The sequence below is a fragment of the Tursiops truncatus genome, chromosome 3 (assembly GCF_011762595.2).
Source record: "Tursiops truncatus isolate mTurTru1 chromosome 3, mTurTru1.mat.Y, whole genome shotgun sequence".
Taxonomy (NCBI): Eukaryota; Metazoa; Chordata; class Mammalia; order Artiodactyla; family Delphinidae; genus Tursiops; species Tursiops truncatus.
This window is the reverse complement of record NC_047036.1, coordinates 83,099,028-83,118,323: the sequence shown is the minus strand read 5'-3', so window position 1 is coordinate 83,118,323 and position 19,296 is coordinate 83,099,028. Positions and strand designations below refer to the sequence as shown.

Here is a 19,296-nt window from a genome sequence, read left to right as displayed (position 1 = left end):
GGGCTGGCATATTAGAAGTTGGCCCCTGACTCACCATCTTAGAATCCTATAAAAAGCTAATTATTACCATCTCCATAAGCAGCTGCATTCAAAGTGGATGGCTCCCCGCCTTTCAAAGAAGCTGGCTTTCCCTGTGCCTAAGCAGATGGAGTAGGGTATAGCTCCTAACGCTGCCAGGTTATAGCTGTTGTGGACACTCTGTAAGCAGGTGTCCCTTTCTTTCAATGAACATGAATATCAGCCAACTTTTTTTGGCTGCCAAATGCCATCTAGGAATAAGACCAAATAATGAGCAGCTTTCAAAGTCAAATTACCTATGCATGCTATGGAAAGCTGAAAGTGACATTTGTTTAGTCTTCACTTTGAGATGGGAAGAGAGAAGGCTTTTTTCTTAATGGTGATTGGTTGGTGAATTTGGTTATGTAACTTTTCTGTTCAAGAATTTTTTTTTTTTTATCCTTCAGATCTAGCTGAGTAGCAAGTCACTTCATTAGCATGTGTATCAATTCTCTCTGAAGCTTGACTACCTACTAGAATCACCTGGGGAGCTTTCAAACTACTATTTTGATACCTGGGCCTGCTCCCAGACTAAATCTCAATCTAATTTTTGGAAGCGTCCCAGGTGATTCTAATATTCAGTCAGGGTTTAGAACCACCTCTTTAGAAAATGAAAGATAGTCAAGTAATTTAACTCACAGATTTTTTCCACTGGACTGGAGTACTGCGGCATTATTTGGATCTATGACAAGAATAGTGTCTTCTTCAATTGGCCCGAGACCTCTTTGCTGGTAAACAAACTTACTGTCAAAAGAGCTAAAAAAAAAAAAAAAAAAAAAAAAGCATTAGAATGGAAAATAAACCAATCAGAAACATGAGTGAACTTGAGAAATGCAGACCATTCACTTGAGATTTTAAATAGAGAATCAAGAGAAGGGCTCAGATGCGCCTGACTTCACTCTTTGACTCTTTGCCCTTCACACTTCAGATATACCATTAGCCTGAAGAACTAGTGAATGGTCAGTGGAGCAGCAGCATGGGCAGTGCCTGGAGATGCAAGGTTTCAGACGTACCAAATATGAATCGGCACTTTCACAAGATCCCCAGGTGAGTCATATTCACATGAGACTTTGAGAAACACTACCTAGAACTCTTAAAGTAACTAATTTTTTTCAAAGGCTCTTCAAAATGTTTTAATTCAATAGTTATTTTCTTTCAAACTAGAAAAGGCATAACAACTTTTTGTGCAATGATAAGGAAAGTGTAAATGATAGCAGGAAGGATAGTGATCAAAACTATGTTTGCTATTTTACTTGCTGTAGGTACAACATGCAAATACATATTTTAGGATGTAGAACGGAATGTTCAAAATATTTCAAAAATATAAACCATAATTGATTCTTGAAACAAAAATGTGTTTAGAGACATAAAACTTTCTCCATATAACAATTTTTCTGTAAGTACAAAATTGACATCTATATAATAATTAATGTAAACACTAAAATGAATATGACAATTTCTGCTTTTTTAACTCTGTACCTTCCAGGTTATTATAAAATATTATGAACATGTATGTTTATATATATTTTTCATTTATATTTCTATCTGAATTGTTAGTAGTATCTTTCTTTAAGTTGACAGTTATCACAGACATTGTACTTATTTAAATACCTGTTTTGGAAATTATTTGGGATAAATAACAAAGATAAGCTCTTCTAATGTAAGCTTATGTGAAAGAGGAAAATATACAAAGCGCCAAGAGACTAACTTATATTTTCAAAAGCAAGGAATTGATCAGCACATAGTTAAGCCATATGTGTGTGGGTGTTGGGGGGCATAAAAATATATAATATATATATTTTGCCAGATGAATATTTCTGTAAAATAGAATTTCCCTTATAGAATCAGACAAGTCTGTGAAAAAAACTATTAATATTTTGTAGTTCAACTGTAGAAGCAAAAGAATCTGAATAATATTAAATATTTATGGAGAGACATTTGCAAATTTGGAAGGCGACAGACTGCTCAAATCTGTCATACCTCTATTGATTAGTTGGTTAGTATTACTTATGCAAAGTCCCAGTAGGAGAACAAACATTTCAAAATTACATTCTCTTGCCATTAAAAATATACATCACAATTATTTGAGCTTCTTGACTGTCATAGTCTTTTGGGTATTTTTTTCCTGAAAGATACTAATAAGTCCCTGAAGCAGTTCTTATTAATGATGCATTCAACTGAATAAAAAATATTGATTCAGCTTTCTCAACCTAAAACTTAAGTAATATTGCTTACATACGCTATTACGTGTAGTTAAAACCACACACCAGTACCTAGAAAAAAAATACCTAAGTTAACAAAATGGAAGTAACATCACTAACAGAGCAGATTTTATAAGACAGTCATGAGATCACTATTAAACTGAAATATAAAATTTTATTAGTTCGAACCAATGTAAGAATATACAAGGTATTATTAAATCAGGAGACACTGGTAAAGAGCAAACGTGAAGTAACTCTTTCTCAGTACTATGAAACACCAGAGTTTATCCTATATCTGAAACTGTATTTTCAATGTGACTTTCTGTACTAAAAACATCATACCAATTCCCCTAGAAAACAAAGGTACTGGATTCAACCATCAGTGATCTATATTTTTAACAACTTGTCTATGATACTGGATAACTTAAGTTCAGTATGTCTAGGACTCATAGTATGTTACAGTTTTATATTCATATGTAATAGGATAAAGTCTCTTCATTTATCATTTCTTTTAAGACCTAAGTCATATTTCTCATTATTCAGAAACATTTCATGATTTGTAGTGGCATAATGGTAATTTAAATAATGTGAAAATTATGTTTTCTCTGACTTTAAGGAGTTAAAATTTGTTTTCCCTTTTTTTTTTTTAAAGAAAATTTGAGATAACTGTAGATTTACATGCAGTTGCAAGAAAAAATAATACAGAGAGATTCTGTGTACACTTTACCTAGTTTCCTCCATGGTAGCATTTTGCACAACTACAGTACAATATCATAACCAGGATATTGATATTGATAAAATCCACTGATTATACTTAGATTTCCCTTTCCATTTTGTATTTCCTAAAATTTTCATTTATTCTTGCAGTTTATTTACTTGGGCATGGAATATACTAGTACATTACTTCTCCACCCCACCCCCACCTAGGAGTTAGTAATATGGAAAGTTACCGAGTCCTCATAATTCTTACTAAGTGCTATCCACTTGACATGCAGACAGTGTTCTGACCCACCACTGACAGCTAATAACAGTGGCAGTCCAATTGCCTATTGCATATCTTGATAACACTGGAGCCTATCAGACCTCAGCATACCTAATTCCATATCTCTTATCTGCAAAATGACAAACCATAGAGGAAGCCTGACATATTTACTTGTTCATGATTTCCTCAAGCAATAGGTTGCAGCAACAGCAATTCTTTGGTCTGTCTTGTCATTCACTTAAATATTCACCATCAGTCTTAAATCTCTGGTCCTACTATTTTAGGAAATAACATTCCTACAACTTATGATGGAGAGAAAGTACATCTCCCCACCCCCACGTTCAAGAGCATATGTTGACCTCCTCTAATTTAAATCATGTTTTTTATAGCTTCAGCTTATTTCTCCAGACACTTAAATATTTAAAAATGCAAACTCTAGTTTAAATTACTCTCTGGCAGCCATGTAAGCTCAAAGTCAAGAACCTGCGATATTGAGCTTGGCTTCCAAGAAAACAAGCTATGTCAAGGAAGAAACATAAATAAACCCCGACTCACAGTCCCAATGCTAGTCAGATCGAATGAAATGTAGCTGATGCGTAGGTAAGTGAAAACATCCTTTATCAATGGTACTGTTCTGCACTGCTCATGAATACAGAAAAAAATGTATCAAGTAGTTGATATTTTGCTGTCACAAACCTAAATTGTGTGTGGGCATCTATACTCACAATCTAGAAATGTCAGATTTCTAATGGTGGGAAAAATAGCAAAATTAACTAATTTGAGGATCATACTCTTTTATTTTATTAACCATTTTTTGGTGATGTTATAATAAATTGTGAAATAGCAAATGAAAGCCAAAAGAAAAATAAGTAACAAAGTAAATAAGCTACAGAGTAAATAAATCAGATTTTGATAATAAAAATTTGGATACACAGAAAATATCAGATCTGTCAACTTATCAAGATTTTTTTCTTAGTATCTCATTACAGTGTAACAACTAATAATATGGTTTGTTTTTTAGTGTTTTTTTTATTATCACAAATTACTCCCATGTCATTAGCATGTACAGAGGGCATTTTATGTGACGCTTTAGACTAACCACTTTTCCTATGGTATTTGGCTCTATGATTATTAGTCATAGTATTACTACACTTCCCCATATCCATTAAGCATCTCAGTGATTAGGCAAGTTCTTGAATTTACTGATATTAGCATCATTTGAACATACTAATTTACTTCAGTAACATAAATAACAAATAATAACATTCTAGAATTCTTAGAAAGATCATAGCTTTAAGGAATTAACCACAATAGGCCCAACCATTTCACTGAAAATCTTTTGTGATACCATTTACCAGATGTCTATATGTTTAAACTGGCAGCATCAAGGGACATTCAGTCCCTCAGTGGATTGGTTGATGAGCCCTAATCCTTTCACTTGGGATCACTGGAGCCTCATGCAACTAACAGCTGGCCCCTGGCAGTTACACAGGGCAAGTAATAAAAGGAATTGATGTTTTTCTGAAATGGGAAAATCACACACACACACACACACACACACACTCACATTAAATCTGCCAAATAAAGTAATTTATAAACTCTTTTCTAATTCAAAGAAAAGTAACGCTCTAATAGTTCACAAACAGATGTCAGATTACAGAGCTGGATACACTGTTGCTATAGCAAACTGCTTATTTAGTGTTCTAAAGCAGCTACCCTGCATTATATGCTGCAGAGAGGTCTTTATTTCAACCACATTTAACTTTTTACAGGATATAATAATACCCTGCACATTTCACATAGTGCCTGGAGCACTGCTGATTTCTGTTTGCTTCTCTGAAAAAGCACTCAGCGGAAAAGACTGAACTGTGGGCTGTGGGCTGGAATCCATCAGTTCTTTATTTTAGAAATTTGAATCCCCCATTAATGATTTTGCACATTAGCAGCTAATCAAACAGTTTAGATAAGGATGAAAAGAAATGCTTTGCAATATTCTCACACAAAGGAACTAGAATAGGGAGAAAATAAACTTCTGTGCCATCAATCAAAATTAAGGAAATGCAAAATAAATAATAGCAACTGAAGAGAGAAGTAAAATATAATGTTGTAATTATATAAATTAAGAGGCTGGAGAAAGGACCATAGGTTTTCAAGTGAGAAAATAAGTGGAAATGTACCCTCAACATTAGGAAAGCAAAGACATACCATAATAAGACCAAAGACTTTAAATGGAATATAATTTAATACTATGTTAAAAACACTTACTTCTGAATATATACACATTGAAAAATTCCTATGAGGAAGAAAAAAGGTAGGAAAAGAAACCAGTGTGACTATTTAGTGTCCTGATGGACCTACCACTAGAGACATCTCAAATAGGGATGAAAAGAACAAAGAACTAGGTATCACAGCACTGGGCTCTGTTCCATCAATAAGGCCACTGGGAATGAGTCACTTAACAAAGTGCTTTTTATTACTCAACAGAGTGAGGCACTTTTTAAAGTCTTCATTTTTTTGGACTAGGGAACAGAGTCAGGGAGTTCACATGTCTTGATACAGGTCTCAAAGGTAGGAGGTGGTAACCAAGATTCAAACCCAGGTCTCCTGTCTTCAAAAACATGTGGTTTTCTCTTACTAGGATTGACCTCACTGGACTGGAGAATCTCCCCTCCAGTTATCAAATTTAATTTGTAGATGTAGAAGAGATAGGAAGAATAGTCACATAGCCAAGAAGAATCAGAGAAAGTGGCATAAAACTGGAAGAAAATGGCTTGAGTAAAACTGGAAATGGCAATATGAGAGAAAAGGGTAGACTATGGAAACATTCTTTTTGTAGAACTCCTTACAATTTTCTCTCAGATGTGAAGATACTAAGGTACCACTCAGTCATTTTGAGTTCAATTTTCCAGGCCCAATTAATCTTAAGGTATGAAAGAATTTGCAGATACAGAAGCAGGACCTCAAGCAGATATATCTTAACAGAGACTCCAGAAAACTAGGGAGGCAAATCTTGAACTGATTTTTATGAAAGTTAGAAAGCAGATAGATTTCTGAAACAATAGAACCTCACAAGGGTCCATAAAACATTGATGAAGAGGTGGTCTGTGAACAAATTTTTGGAGGGCAAATGGGAGAAGATTCCCAGAAGACCACATCTCTAAGGACAAAACTTGCTAAACCAATCATTCAACTATTCAATTTTATAAACAAAATGTATAAAGATGTGAAAGGCAAGCTCATCAAACAGACCTAATACCAGGCTGGAAAGGACAGCTCATTCTCTGGTTAATTAAGAATAAAATAATATCTGTAAATTGAAGCAATGCTAAACCTAATGAGTGAAATGTAATTGGAATAAAATCCTGAATTCAGTGTTTTTAAAGCACTGCATAAGTATAAATTTCCAGTAAAAACTTCAGCACAATTTCATGAAATACATTTGGAGATTCTAGTAGATTACAAATTCAACACAGAGTAACAAGGCAACACAAGATATGACTGCTGAAGAAAAGTGAATAGAACCCTTTTACACTAATAGATATCTAGAATACACATCAAGGAAAGTAATTGCATTGCTGATCAGCTAACACATGAGGTATTGTGGCCACTTCTCAACCAAACACTTTAAAGGACTGAGAAACCAGAGCACCTTCAGATGAAAGTATCATGTCAGTATGAAGACTGGCTGAGGGCCTGGGGGATATTTAGTCTGGAGAAGATAAGACTTTCTTTAAATATGCAAATAATTGACATGAATAAATGGGAGTAAATTCATTTTGCATTTGGCTGTCATGAAGGTGAAGTTACAGGACACAGATGTGAGTTTAACATAATGAAGAACTTTATGACATCTAGATGAGTCCCATAACTGGAAAGTATGTCTCATATCTAGGGCATTTGTTGGCACTGAGAGTTCAAGCTCCAGATGACTATGGAAGATTTTGTTTACAGATGTCCCAGCAGGAAGCTGGAGATGAGCTCTCTGGTGGACATTTGCTATTCTGGGTGCCCAGGGTCTACTGCCCCATTTTGTGCTAATGAAACCTCAGTTTTTCTTTAGTTGACCCAACATTCTGAGCCTCACTCTCAGTCCACTTGCTTTTGATAATGTCAACTCTACTCTCAATTCCAAGGATAGAACAAAAAGTTAGGCTAAGCGAAACAGCAGATTTCAGGGCTTCCCTGGTGGCGCAGTGGTTGAGAGTCCGCCTGCCGATGCAGGGGACACGGGTTCGTGCCCTGGTCCGGGAAGATCCCACATGCCGCAGAATGGCTGGGCCTGTGAGCCATGGCCTCTGAGCCTGCGCGTCCGGAGCCTGTGCTCCGCAGCGGGAGAGGCCATAACAGTGAGAGGCCCGCGTACCACAAAAAAAAAAAGAGTGGATTTCATTCCTCTGCCCACAGTGACTGGTTTAGGATGCAAGAAATATGACCTAAAGTCAGGTAGAACACTGACAGTGTTTTAGAACACTGAAAGTCTCCATTTAAGGATCTCCTGTTGACCTACATCAGGGAAATAGACTACCTCTTCTATAATTCTGAAGCTGCAAGTGGGGAGAAAGATCAATCAGGGTCTAAGAATGGAGCCAACCAGGAGAAAATTGTGTTAAATAGGTGCTGGTGGTGTCGTTTGAGCTACCATACCCTTAAAGTTTTTATTTATACAAACTAATAAATTCCTTTTCCTAAGCTAGTTTGTGCTGGGTTTTCTCCCTTATTGGTTACGGAAAGAATTCCAAGTGATAAAACTTCCAAAATCCCTTCCAACTGCATGTGAAGAAATGACAAGTGGTATAATGGAAACACCTTTTAGCACCTAAAAATTAGGGATAAAACCCATGATTTACTTAAGAGGGTATGTGATGTGAGGCCGGCACAGTAGAACCTCAGCTATAGCTGAGATAAATAAAAGAAAGGCCAAGAAGCAAGCCTCTGACAATGGTGGTGATTTTGACAGAGACCGAGGAACAGCTGTTACTGAGGCAGGAGCTACCCAGCTCCTGCTGGGAGGCATTTAAAGAGCTCTAGCTGCCATGCTGCCCGAGCACCAGGGCAGACAAGAGGCTCTTTAAAGTTTCATTACACCCTGCTGGTAATAGGCATTTCCTATTTTAACTAGAAGAAGCCATACTGACAGGGAAGAAAATGGAAATCAAATTGAGAAAGGGAGTTGACAGTCATCTTTCAGGAGGGTAAGTGTTTTATCATCATCATTATTATTATTACTACTATTATTATTATTATTTTGTTGCTATGCTTATTTAGCATGATTAAGTAGAAAAGTAAGAGTTGATCAAGGCTATCAGGTAGAAATGAAGAGTAATACTACTTATAAAGACAGTTTTTGTGATATCAAAAGAGCTTTGAGTACTGAGTATTAATTAGGGATTATTATTAACTCCAAGTACTGTCTGATACTTAAAGAATGATCAACTACAAAAAATTAGGGGATATAGACTACTAAGATTTGATTTAGAACAAGCTCTAGCCTTATGGAACTTATAATTTTGTGAACATGAGAAGTATCAGGATGGGAAAGATTCTGAGGAAAATTAATACAGGATTTCTCATCTTTCTATCCAAACAGTGGTAGCAACAAGAATGCAATTTCCACCCCATTTTTAATTTCCATTGTCTCTCACTAACACATAATAAATTATTCTGGAAAGTGCTGTCTTTTTCTTTGTATAATCCTTGGATAGTCAATGAGGAAAAAGAAAAATTATGTACGTGTCTATTCTATACAATGCAACTTATACATGTAGGAAGGATGGTCATGTATGACCATTCAACGAGCAGGGCCCACACATCCGAATCTATTTTCCTACAAAATAACTAACAGAGTAATCCACTTCTTATTCCCTTTATGAATATTAAAGCAGACAATGTTAAAAGCAGAGATCCGAGTGCCAGAAGAGAACTTCCTCACAACCATGGATTGCAAAGGCTGCTAGAGGCCAACAGGAAATACAAGAGAGGCAGAAGGAAAGAGAGATAACAAATATTCTTACACCTGAAAGATAAAAAAGAAGAAGAAAGAAGAAACAGATTTAATGAGTTAAATCAGCATGACTGCCCTGAAAAAGTCTTGCATTTTTGGCCCTTTGTCAGTGCCATTTATCAGGGTAAACACACTGGGGCTTTGGTAATGGAACTGGAATCTATTTACACATGATACTGGTTATCTAGATGAAAGCAAGAGGCCAGGAAAAAGCAGGTCTTCAGCTAGGACGGCCATATATGTCCCAGAAAATGTTCTTATGTGGCTCTTGTTTCACAGTCTTGTGTCATCTACCCCAAGCTGGCCTTTACAGATCCCTTTTTATTTTTTTCTATTAAACGATTCCAGCCTCTGTTGTTTACTTGGAATGAATATCACATTAAAATGGAAAATTGGACTTTGTCCGATTTAGCTTTAGCCAGCTGAAACAGTATCAATGGGAGAAAATGATGCTGTAATTTTCTCGTCTGGTAAAATGTGGCTAGAAATCCATGCGGAAAATGTAGCAATATTCATTAAAATGAAGATTATGCTACAATGAATAGTAATAGTTTGCTTTTGAAAGTGCTTGTGAAAATATCATTAGATGTTCAATAATGACTAAGATGATGTAACAGAGATGTATAAATAGGGATGCTGAGTTCGATGGCTTTGAACTCTGAATTGATCTCTTCCTCAGATTCCATTTTTGAGTGTGACAACTGGAAAGGACAATTAAACAGTAACAAAGCTATCAATCTATTTTGAAATGCTAATTGAATTCCATCTTCAACTACACAAAGAAAACTACATACATGCGTATGTGACAGAGCAGGCTTAGCCTAAGTTAAATCAGTATCTCTGAAAATGGAGGAAGAAAACAATTGAACTGTGTATGTGGATCCTCAATTTTCCAAATGAAACCCTACAGTTGTACACTTGAAAGGAGAGATTCATTACACTTAATTCATAAGATATTAAAAAATTTACCTTCATATGTAGATTTGTGGTAAAACACATGATAAATGGATACTCATTACTCAGGAGAATTAAGATAACCTGCTAAATTTTGGAATAAGCTTTTAAAAATACAATCATGTAAATGTGCTCGTAATCCTCTAAAAGGCAGTAAGTTTAACAAACTGCGTAAGTAGGCTGACTCTGGAGTCAGATGGAAAGGAACTGAAGCCTGACTCTGCCAGGCTAACTGTGAGGTCTGGGGCAGAACACTTACTTCCTCTTGGTTTCTTCACCTGTAAAACGTGAATGATGATGATAATAACAGTGCCTAAATGTTGTGAGGTAATTTATGTAAACAGAACAGTCACAGGAGCACAGTAAACACTCAATGAATGTTAGACTTCTTTACCAAAACTCCCTATAAGATGATAGTGGAAGATAGAATAAAAGGTTGGAAAGAGAAACCCAGAGGGAAAAGCGGGATATTAGTCTTAGTGTTATTCTCAAGTCTTGTTACTCTTTAAGTTTTCGGTGCTCATGAAAAATGCAAATTTGAGTAATAAAATTAATCTGTATGGAAATGTGAAGGCCAAGGTACTGACTATTTCTATAATATGGTGGTCAAGCTGCTCTAACTACAGTCTCCAGAAGGCACTGTTATCATGCCAGGGAGCAGTCTGATGGAAAGGGAGAGTCCCATGGCCTTACTATGGTTCTGTACCCAGTACATGAAAATAATGAAGTGCTTTATTGTAGTCAACTAGTAACTTTCTTCGTTGATCATTGATCATGATGCACTTTTTCTGAAGTCTTGAAATGCCTCAGCCATGTACTGTCTTAACTGCCTTTAATGTTACTTTCCTTAGGAATGTGAAGGTAGCTTCAAGGGGGAGAGAGCAAAATGCTAAGTAGGCAGAATCACAGACTGTTATCGCCTTCTTTCCATAAACTAGTTTGTGAAACTACCTTAATTGTTTTCAAATGCACAAGACTTTCTCTTTTCTATGTGTCACAGTCATATACTAAAAGAACAAATATGTTTTGCTCACAAAAATCAAGTTCAAAGAAAACCTTGATAGTTCTCTCACCATTATTCTCAGTTTAATGAAAAGCAATGCATGCTATTTTTATCTTCATTTACTCCTTCAAGGAAAAATTATTACTTACTTTCCATCCCAGACATGGTTACCTCTGTGGAAAATCACCAGATTATTCGTAGGGTCCAGAGCTATCCCAGAAACCTGGCCTGGTAACAAGTATACTCCAGGCCAATCCAGTGCCTCTTCTACATGGAAATCTAAAAGATAAATCCATACATTTAGTGTAAAAAAGAAAGCTAGTATAACCTCATGAAGATTCACAATGATTATAAGAAGTTCATGCAGTAATGTCACTAGATGCAAAGAAAAAAAATCAAGCCATGCTCTACATAAAATATACCACATGCACATGCCAAGGAGCCTCCTGAGCTATGAATAAAGTAAGTGACTGTGAACTTGTTTGGGGATATGCTCTTTTCCTGTTGATAAGATGCTTCGTAAAACCAGTTTATCCTTAAGCCATTAAGGGGCAAATTTGAGACAGTCTTCTTAACAAGATTCTTACTTTAAATTAGTATCTTTGAAAAATATGGCAACATGGATGGCATGATTTTAATACAAAGCTTTTAAATGTTGTAAATAAATAGTATTCTTAGGCAATAAGCCCGTTTCTGTGTGTTTGTGTGTGTCTGTCTTTCTCATCTAACTTCTGTGTAAATTGTGGATGTTCAGAATACATTAGACCTTATAATAAACCATCATTGATAATACCTTGTACAAGGAACTATGTAAAATACCAATCTCATTTCACCTAACTTTAGTGTTCCTATAACAATGGGAATGGAGAGATATTCTTTCACTGCTTATATTTCACTGTTTCCTAACACAAGAAAGGAAAACATAACAGGAACTCTATGACTGAGTGATTTACAATCACTCTCACTTCTGATCAGAATACACTTATACTTAGAGAATACCTAGGTTCAATTGTTAACCCCTTTTATAAAAATGCTCATGAATAAAGAGGTACCATGTACAGAGTAGCTATATTAACTGAGGATATAAAGTTATGAAGATGCTGTGAAATCCTTTGTATCAGTGTCAATATTTCTTTCCCTCTGAAACGCTTCAACAGAGATGCTGAGAAGTAAAAAAGCAGCAGTTTGAGTCTCCTTTCTCCTTCCCATAGGCTCTGGAGGATGTGGCAACATGCAGTGAAATCCTCAAAGATAAACATTAAAGACTGGAGGGAGAAAGGGAAACACAGGGCTTGTACAGTCAGCTTCTGAAAGCCTGAGAGGATGCTGGTGTGAGAGTAAACACTTTAAGATAATTCTCTCAACTATACAACAGGAAACAGTAACTTTTCACTCAAAATATTCTTACCTTTGCTCATTTAATTTTTAAAACAAAAATTAATAACACAGCACAATCTATAGGATGCCTGGAACAGTTGTGTCTACAACCTTTGCTGAGGCATATTCAACAAATATTCCCTAAGTGTATTGTCTATGTAAAGTGTTATGTTAGATTCTGGGGACACAAAGAAATAAAGCATGGTTTTGGTTCTAGAGGGACTCATAGGATAAAATGAAAAAAAAAAAAAAACCCCAAAAAATAACCAAAAAACAAACAAAAAACAGAAAGCAAATATTTATGACACAGTACAGTGCAGGAACACAGGAAAGGGCCCATAATCCTTCCTGAGGCTTGGCTGGGCGAGGGTAGGTGTTCTCACTTAAAGTTTATTGAATATAGAAGTAGGCAGAGAATATTTCAGTCAGAAAGATGGAAAGTGAGGATGATTATAATTGCAGAATGTGTTTCAAGATCTTTACGTAATTTGTATGTCTTTAAGGATATCTGTGTATGTCAGGAGCGGGTATGAGAGTGACAGGCAGGATTAACAGACCCCAAGATCTAGTTTAGAAGGAAAATATACATTTGTAGAGCACACGAAGGTATGGATTTAACAATGAATTAATGAATGTAGTTTTGAGCTGTGGTGTCTTGATCTATACTGTGATTAATTTTGAGGTATGCTGCAAGTACTTTATTAATAGCAGTAAAGCACAAAGCTTGGGAATAATTTACTTTTGAAATATATTAGAGCACGCAAGAATGTCATTCTCACTCATGTGTGTTTTGCTATGTCTTCCTGAGTTGGGGAGAAGGGGGCAGAGTAATAACTGGCGTGCCTAAATTTGCACAGCAGTGGATGTAAATGGGGCTGCTAGGATGAATAGCATTCATCATCTATCACGCTTATTATCTATCATAATAGGAGAAAAGGATGCAAATTGTGACTATAGGCGACTGGGAACCACTGAAGGTTTTCAATCATGGGGTGACATGAAAAAAACTGTGTTTCTGAAAGTGAACTCAGGAAGCAGGGTATAAGTATTATAATTAGAGACGTATGGATGGATTCCCCAAAGAAAATGTTTCAAATTATTTTTAAGTTGCTTGAATCTCAGGTTGTACTTCATTCATTCTCATCTCAGTTACAGCTTGTCTTTTCGGTGGTCATTCTGTACTCATTCAGCAGCTCCTGAAGATTCTGGATGGGCTCCAAGGGAGACTTGAACCTCATAACAATACAGATATTTAGTCGCTTTCATCATCTTCTCAGGGCCCAGCACCACTACAACTAGATGGAATTTTGTGAGGGCAAGGATCATGTCTTATTCACTGTTTTGTCACTAAGTCTTGCACGGGGCCTGGCCCATTGTAATGGCCAAAAAAATGCACTAAATTGAACTCTATGCTCCAGTCTCTACTTGCTTATGTTGTCAACTAGCATTTAAACACCCTTATAATCTTTTAGTTCACTTGTACTACCTCTTTTTACCCCTAGTATTGTGCTGAAGCTACCGTGAAGAGACTAAAAAAAAAGCTAATTGGCTAATTATTTTCATTAAAGACAATAAACAAATGTCAGGTTTCCTGGAACTTTTCTATTCAGTGGTCCACCAACAGGTACTGGAAGCGAGGTGCTCATGAAGGAAGATTCAGAAATATTAATTCTGATAGAAATATGCAATGCAGAGATATTAATTCTGATAGAAATATGCAATGTCCCAAATATCAGTAAATACCCTATTCTGGCTTCAAATGGGGATTTCATCAAATATTGGAAATACTGTATAAAGAACCTTAATCTGGCTGTGAATAACCCTAATTATCACTGATCTTAGATTGGTAAGCACTCAAAAAGCACTGCCTAATGGGTTGTTTACCTATTTTGTCACTTATAAGAATCCCTTTTGGTTGGGAATTTTCAAGAAGAAAAAGCAGTGTAAATATCTAGAACATATTTATATACTTTTGGTAAATTTTCAAAACAGCAAAGGTGATATGTGAGGAAATATATAAGAGGGTTAACACTGTAAGAAACTTTGCTCTTTTTGTCAATGCAAAGAACTATTTTGTGCACAGCAAGAACGTTCAGAGAAATTATATTAAATTATTTTGAATTTCATTTAAAAATATCATTGTAAATTTATTAAGATTACCCAGCCAAGACCTCAAAACTTTCAGGACCTCAAAACCTAGGTCTTTGTGTTAATTACAAATTCTAAAATAGTTAAAGGAAAACTGAGTTCACGTCCTCTTTTGTGAACACTACCTCAGTTAATTGATGTTTTTGCTTCCAGTGTCATCTTTTTCATTATTAGGCAGTTCAAGGTTGTTCTCTTTAAGATTAAATGATCAAGAACAAAGCAGTCATTGAGGACAAGTGCTGTATGGATATGGAATAAATACTGATGTTTTCCCAATCCCTGCCCAACTTTATAAGAGAATCACAGAATGCTAGAACAGGACTGACTCATCCCAGGTCATTTTCTCTATTCATAAAAAAGGAAATACAGGCTTGGGCAAGACTTCAGTCATCAATAGCAAGGGTGATTATTTCCTAATCCTCAATTACAAATATTTCAAATCCTTATTAAAAATTGTATGACAAAATATATTTGGGTTCTAACTTAAACTTAACATTTTCAATCATGGAAAAGTTAAAAATTTGAGTTCAGATTCCTCTTAGTTTTTATCTAAGAAGTAATTCAGTGTATGACTAATGTTGTAGACTTACAGTTTTAATTTGAAAATTAAATACAAATTTCTTACATGTGACCTTGGGCAAGCCAACTCCAAGTGTCAGCTGCTCTAAATTCACATGTCAAACGACAGGATTATTTCAGAAGAATCTTTGTATTCATTATAAATAAAGGTAATTGTGCAGCCTCATATTCCACCATATATTTAGAAAAAAAGTTACTACTCTCAAAAAAAAATTAAATATTACTATTAAAATTGTATCAATAAATCACTAAGAGGATTAATGAATTACACCTTTCCAGAAAAGATTAATGTTAGTAATCAATGCTGCTTTCATATGAAATTATTAATAAGCATTTAAAAGGGCATTTTCATTTATCTGTGTACATAAGGACTAACAGACAAAGTTGAGAAAAAACATAATTTCAAACCTAGGACTATGACTTAACTTCACCATAACAAGGCTCTTCATATTTAATCTTAAGGAAAAGACCCTAGTGAAATCAGTAGAAGATTTCAACAACAAGAACAAAATAAAGTGGTTGCTCTTTCTACACTTGCAAATTCTCGTTTAGTGAGGAAAAGATGCCTTATTTTGGTCAGGGATTGTTATTCATCAGAAGTGCCAACAATAACTATAATTAACTGAAACTATAGGAGAAATATTTATACTCAAGTGAGAAAGAAAACAGGAATAATTATAAGGTCTTATTTAGTGGGAGTGAAGTGAGGAAGAGAATTAAGACATAACTAGGGGATCAGAAGTATTAGCAGAGTTCCTTTTCTTTTAAAAATTTAACTGCAAACGAATCCTCACCTTAGTCAAATTGTTTGGATATTGATTGAGAAAGTATGACCAAAGGCAATCTACACCTAGAGTTATTACAGTTGTAGACAAGATGATGGGATGATTGGAAAAAACCAGCATATCTATCTTATCTATCTATCTATTATTTTATTTTATTGTGAGAGGCAGAGTAATAAAGTGATTAAAAACCAAGACTTGGAGCAAACCTGCCTGGCTTTGAATGTTGGTTTATTGAGCTGTGGCACTTTGGATCCATGGCATGACCTTTCTATGCCTCAGTTTCTTCCTCTATAAATGGGTTTATAAATAGGGTTGTTATGAGAATTAAATGAGTTAATGCATCTAAAACACTTAGCCTGGCTCACAGTAAGGGCTATGTGTGGGTTTGTTTTCACTATTCTCCTCTCCTCCAGAGATGAAAATTCAGCCTACTGAATGCTTTATTTTACCCTGGGAATTCTATAAGACTTGAACCTAGGGGTCAGCATATGACTGAAATATGTTAAAAGTAATGGACTCTGAGTCAAGAAAAAGTTGTCCATAGAAATTAAGTAAAATGTAAATGTATCATAACAATATTTAAAGATTCTGTGCATTCTCTTATCTGATGGGAAGCATCACACAAATGCAGATGTATTTTCTGATGTCCAAGGGTGTGTAACAAATGTTGAATCAGGCTTCCATATGCTAGCAAATAGCAGTCCAATCAGATCTGACAGCAAGAGAATAGCTGTCTGCAGTTTTAAATTTATTTTTCAATGAATCTAGTTTCCAGAAGGCAACTAGAATAAAGACTATGATTTCCTTTCTACTCTATTAATGCTGTCTCAATATAGATGTCAAACTAACGGTAGAAACCAAACTGTTAAGTGTAAAAAGGAGTGCATTTGCCTCTCAATTTACCAGGTTGCATATTTTCACACTGTACATCACATATTACAGGAAAACATCAAGGCAGATCAATGTAAGTGATCAGCGATTTGAAGAGCCACAAACTCCCATTACGGTAGAACACTGCCAAGTCATTTTCTCAATTTATCAACTCAGAGTGCCAATTTTTGCAGCTTTCCTACACATTGCAAGAAAATTCTCTCATGGATGCTACTTAAGCTAAAATAATTAATATTTAATAAGTAATTAAAATAATAAATAATAAAACACCAACTACTTTGGTGTTTAAATTTTTGAAATCTTAGTCCAACTTGACATTAATGGTAGCAATTATAATCATAATTATTGTTAACATATAGCACTTATTAAGTGCCTTTCTTTAATTAAAGTTAGATATTAGATAGTGTTATGGTAAACAGTGAAAGAAAATTGAAAAGACTTTTAGAAATAGCTTACCTAAATATGAGTTTTGTTATTTTGCATTTAATTTTTAAAAAATTTTGAATCAGAGCAGTGAAGTAACACTAAAATAAGTCATTTCAGAAAGGAAATATATGCACATCTTCTTCCTGTAACTAGAATTTGTGCTCTGTTTCTGTAACTCATTGTTTTATTTATTTCAGTGACATTCACCCACATACTTAAAATGAAAGGAAACTTTCTGAACCAGATCCTGGAGGAACATTTTTTTCCTGGTCACTGCCATTCTGACTACCTTGGAAGGTATAAGGAGATTTGGCCAGTAAGTGTATTTTGAGTATTTTAAGCATTTCTTTCTTAGAAAAACTAAGTAGGTTTTAGGAATACAATTCCTTAAGTCAAACTGTGATTTTTACATTGACATTTATGATGCCTATAAATGACCATGATATTATTTCACATCAAAGAGTAATAAAGGCAAGTCATAGATAACTAGAAACTAAATTTTTGGTGGTGAGCACACTGTAGGGTCTACAGAAATAAAAATATACTGTTGTACACATGAAACACATATAATGTGATAAACCAATGTTACTTCAATAAAAAATAAATACTTCAATAAAAAAAAGACAAGTCATAGAATAAAGCAGGATGCAACTCTTAACACTTCATGCTTGAATAGAATTGTATTCTCACCAAAGAGGCCCCTTTCCCTTTTATATTTATATGTTGTTCGGGTTACAATTTACTGTCCTTAATATAGACGTTCAGACAGACACTCCAGTCTTTCTATGAAACGGATAGGGGCATGATAAACTGCAGATTTCTAGACATCATACTCAGAGATGTCAATTCAGTTGGTCTTCAGTAGGATTCAGGAGTCTAGATTTTTCATAATCACCCTAGGTGATTCTGATGCAAGAGGGTCCAGGGACCACCTCTTGAGAAACACAGTTTTATTAGGTAAATTTAGAAGGAGTTAGAGCAGGGCTGACCCTGTTTAAATATGAAGAGGTAAAAATCTGGGCTCCATTTAACATCTCATAGAGACTATTAGGCCAGTCCTAATGGTCAATGATTGAAACTCCTGTGTTAGCAAAAGGCACTGCATCCTAATTTTTTTCAATTATAAATAAAAATCAGTTGGGTGTTGAATAATTTATGGTTTCCTGCAAAGCTCTATTTGAAAACATCAAGCTGGCAGCCTGTGCCATTCCAGCCCACGCATGGACAGCTGCCATGCATGCATATCCGTTACTTTTTTGGGGATTATCTCCACATGCTGTATTATCTGGCTTTCCACATTAGCAAGTAACATGAAACACAATCAATATCACAGAAGCCACAACACAATTAAAGACAAAGATGAGGCATCCATAGCTTGCTGGTACAGAAACCTGAAGGGAATAAGGTATTGTCCTCTAATTACAGAAGCCAATCCTGGTTAGAAGTAAAGATAAATCTGATAGTTACTGACTTGCTGGAGGTCCCTTCAGATATAACTACTCAACTTTCCAATTAAGATAGTAATTGATAATGGAACTCAAGAAATCAAAGTCATAAAAATGGTTACATTTTACAAGTCAATTGGATGAGAACGCTGGAAGTGTAAGATTCCTCTGAGAGGAATTTAATTACCTTAAAGGAAGGTAGTGTATAACCATTTCATACACCGGGACTTTACATATCAGGTTTGAATTTTCAGTTTATTCCCATTGAACTAAATGGAGAATGTTGATTTTGTAAGAATCTGTTACCCTGAATTTCATATGCCACCCTTCCCAATATGATCCAAAGATTTTGGGTCTTAGTAATTCTGGCTCATCAACTGAACAGAGATTGAATTTACGTATTGATAGTACTGGACCAAAACAAAAAGAAAAACTCCTCAAACAAAG

The 19,296-nt window shown here is 35.3% G+C and overlaps 1 protein-coding gene across 17 annotated transcripts in view; it reads right to left on the bottom strand.

Moving 5' to 3' along the window:
* PAM (peptidylglycine alpha-amidating monooxygenase) overlaps positions 1-19,296 on the bottom strand; it is a 279,664-nt gene that overhangs the window by 22,420 nt on the left and 237,948 nt on the right. For all 17 annotated transcript variants that reach the window (XM_073802349.1, XM_073802354.1, XM_033853062.2 and 14 more), the window contains 2 exons: positions 11,348-11,477; positions 697-813 (listed from right to left, as the gene is read on the bottom strand). In XM_073802349.1, coding sequence (XP_073658450.1) covers positions 697-813; positions 11,348-11,477 — 247 coding nt within the window. The remainder of the gene's footprint in view (positions 1-696; positions 814-11,347; positions 11,478-19,296) is intronic.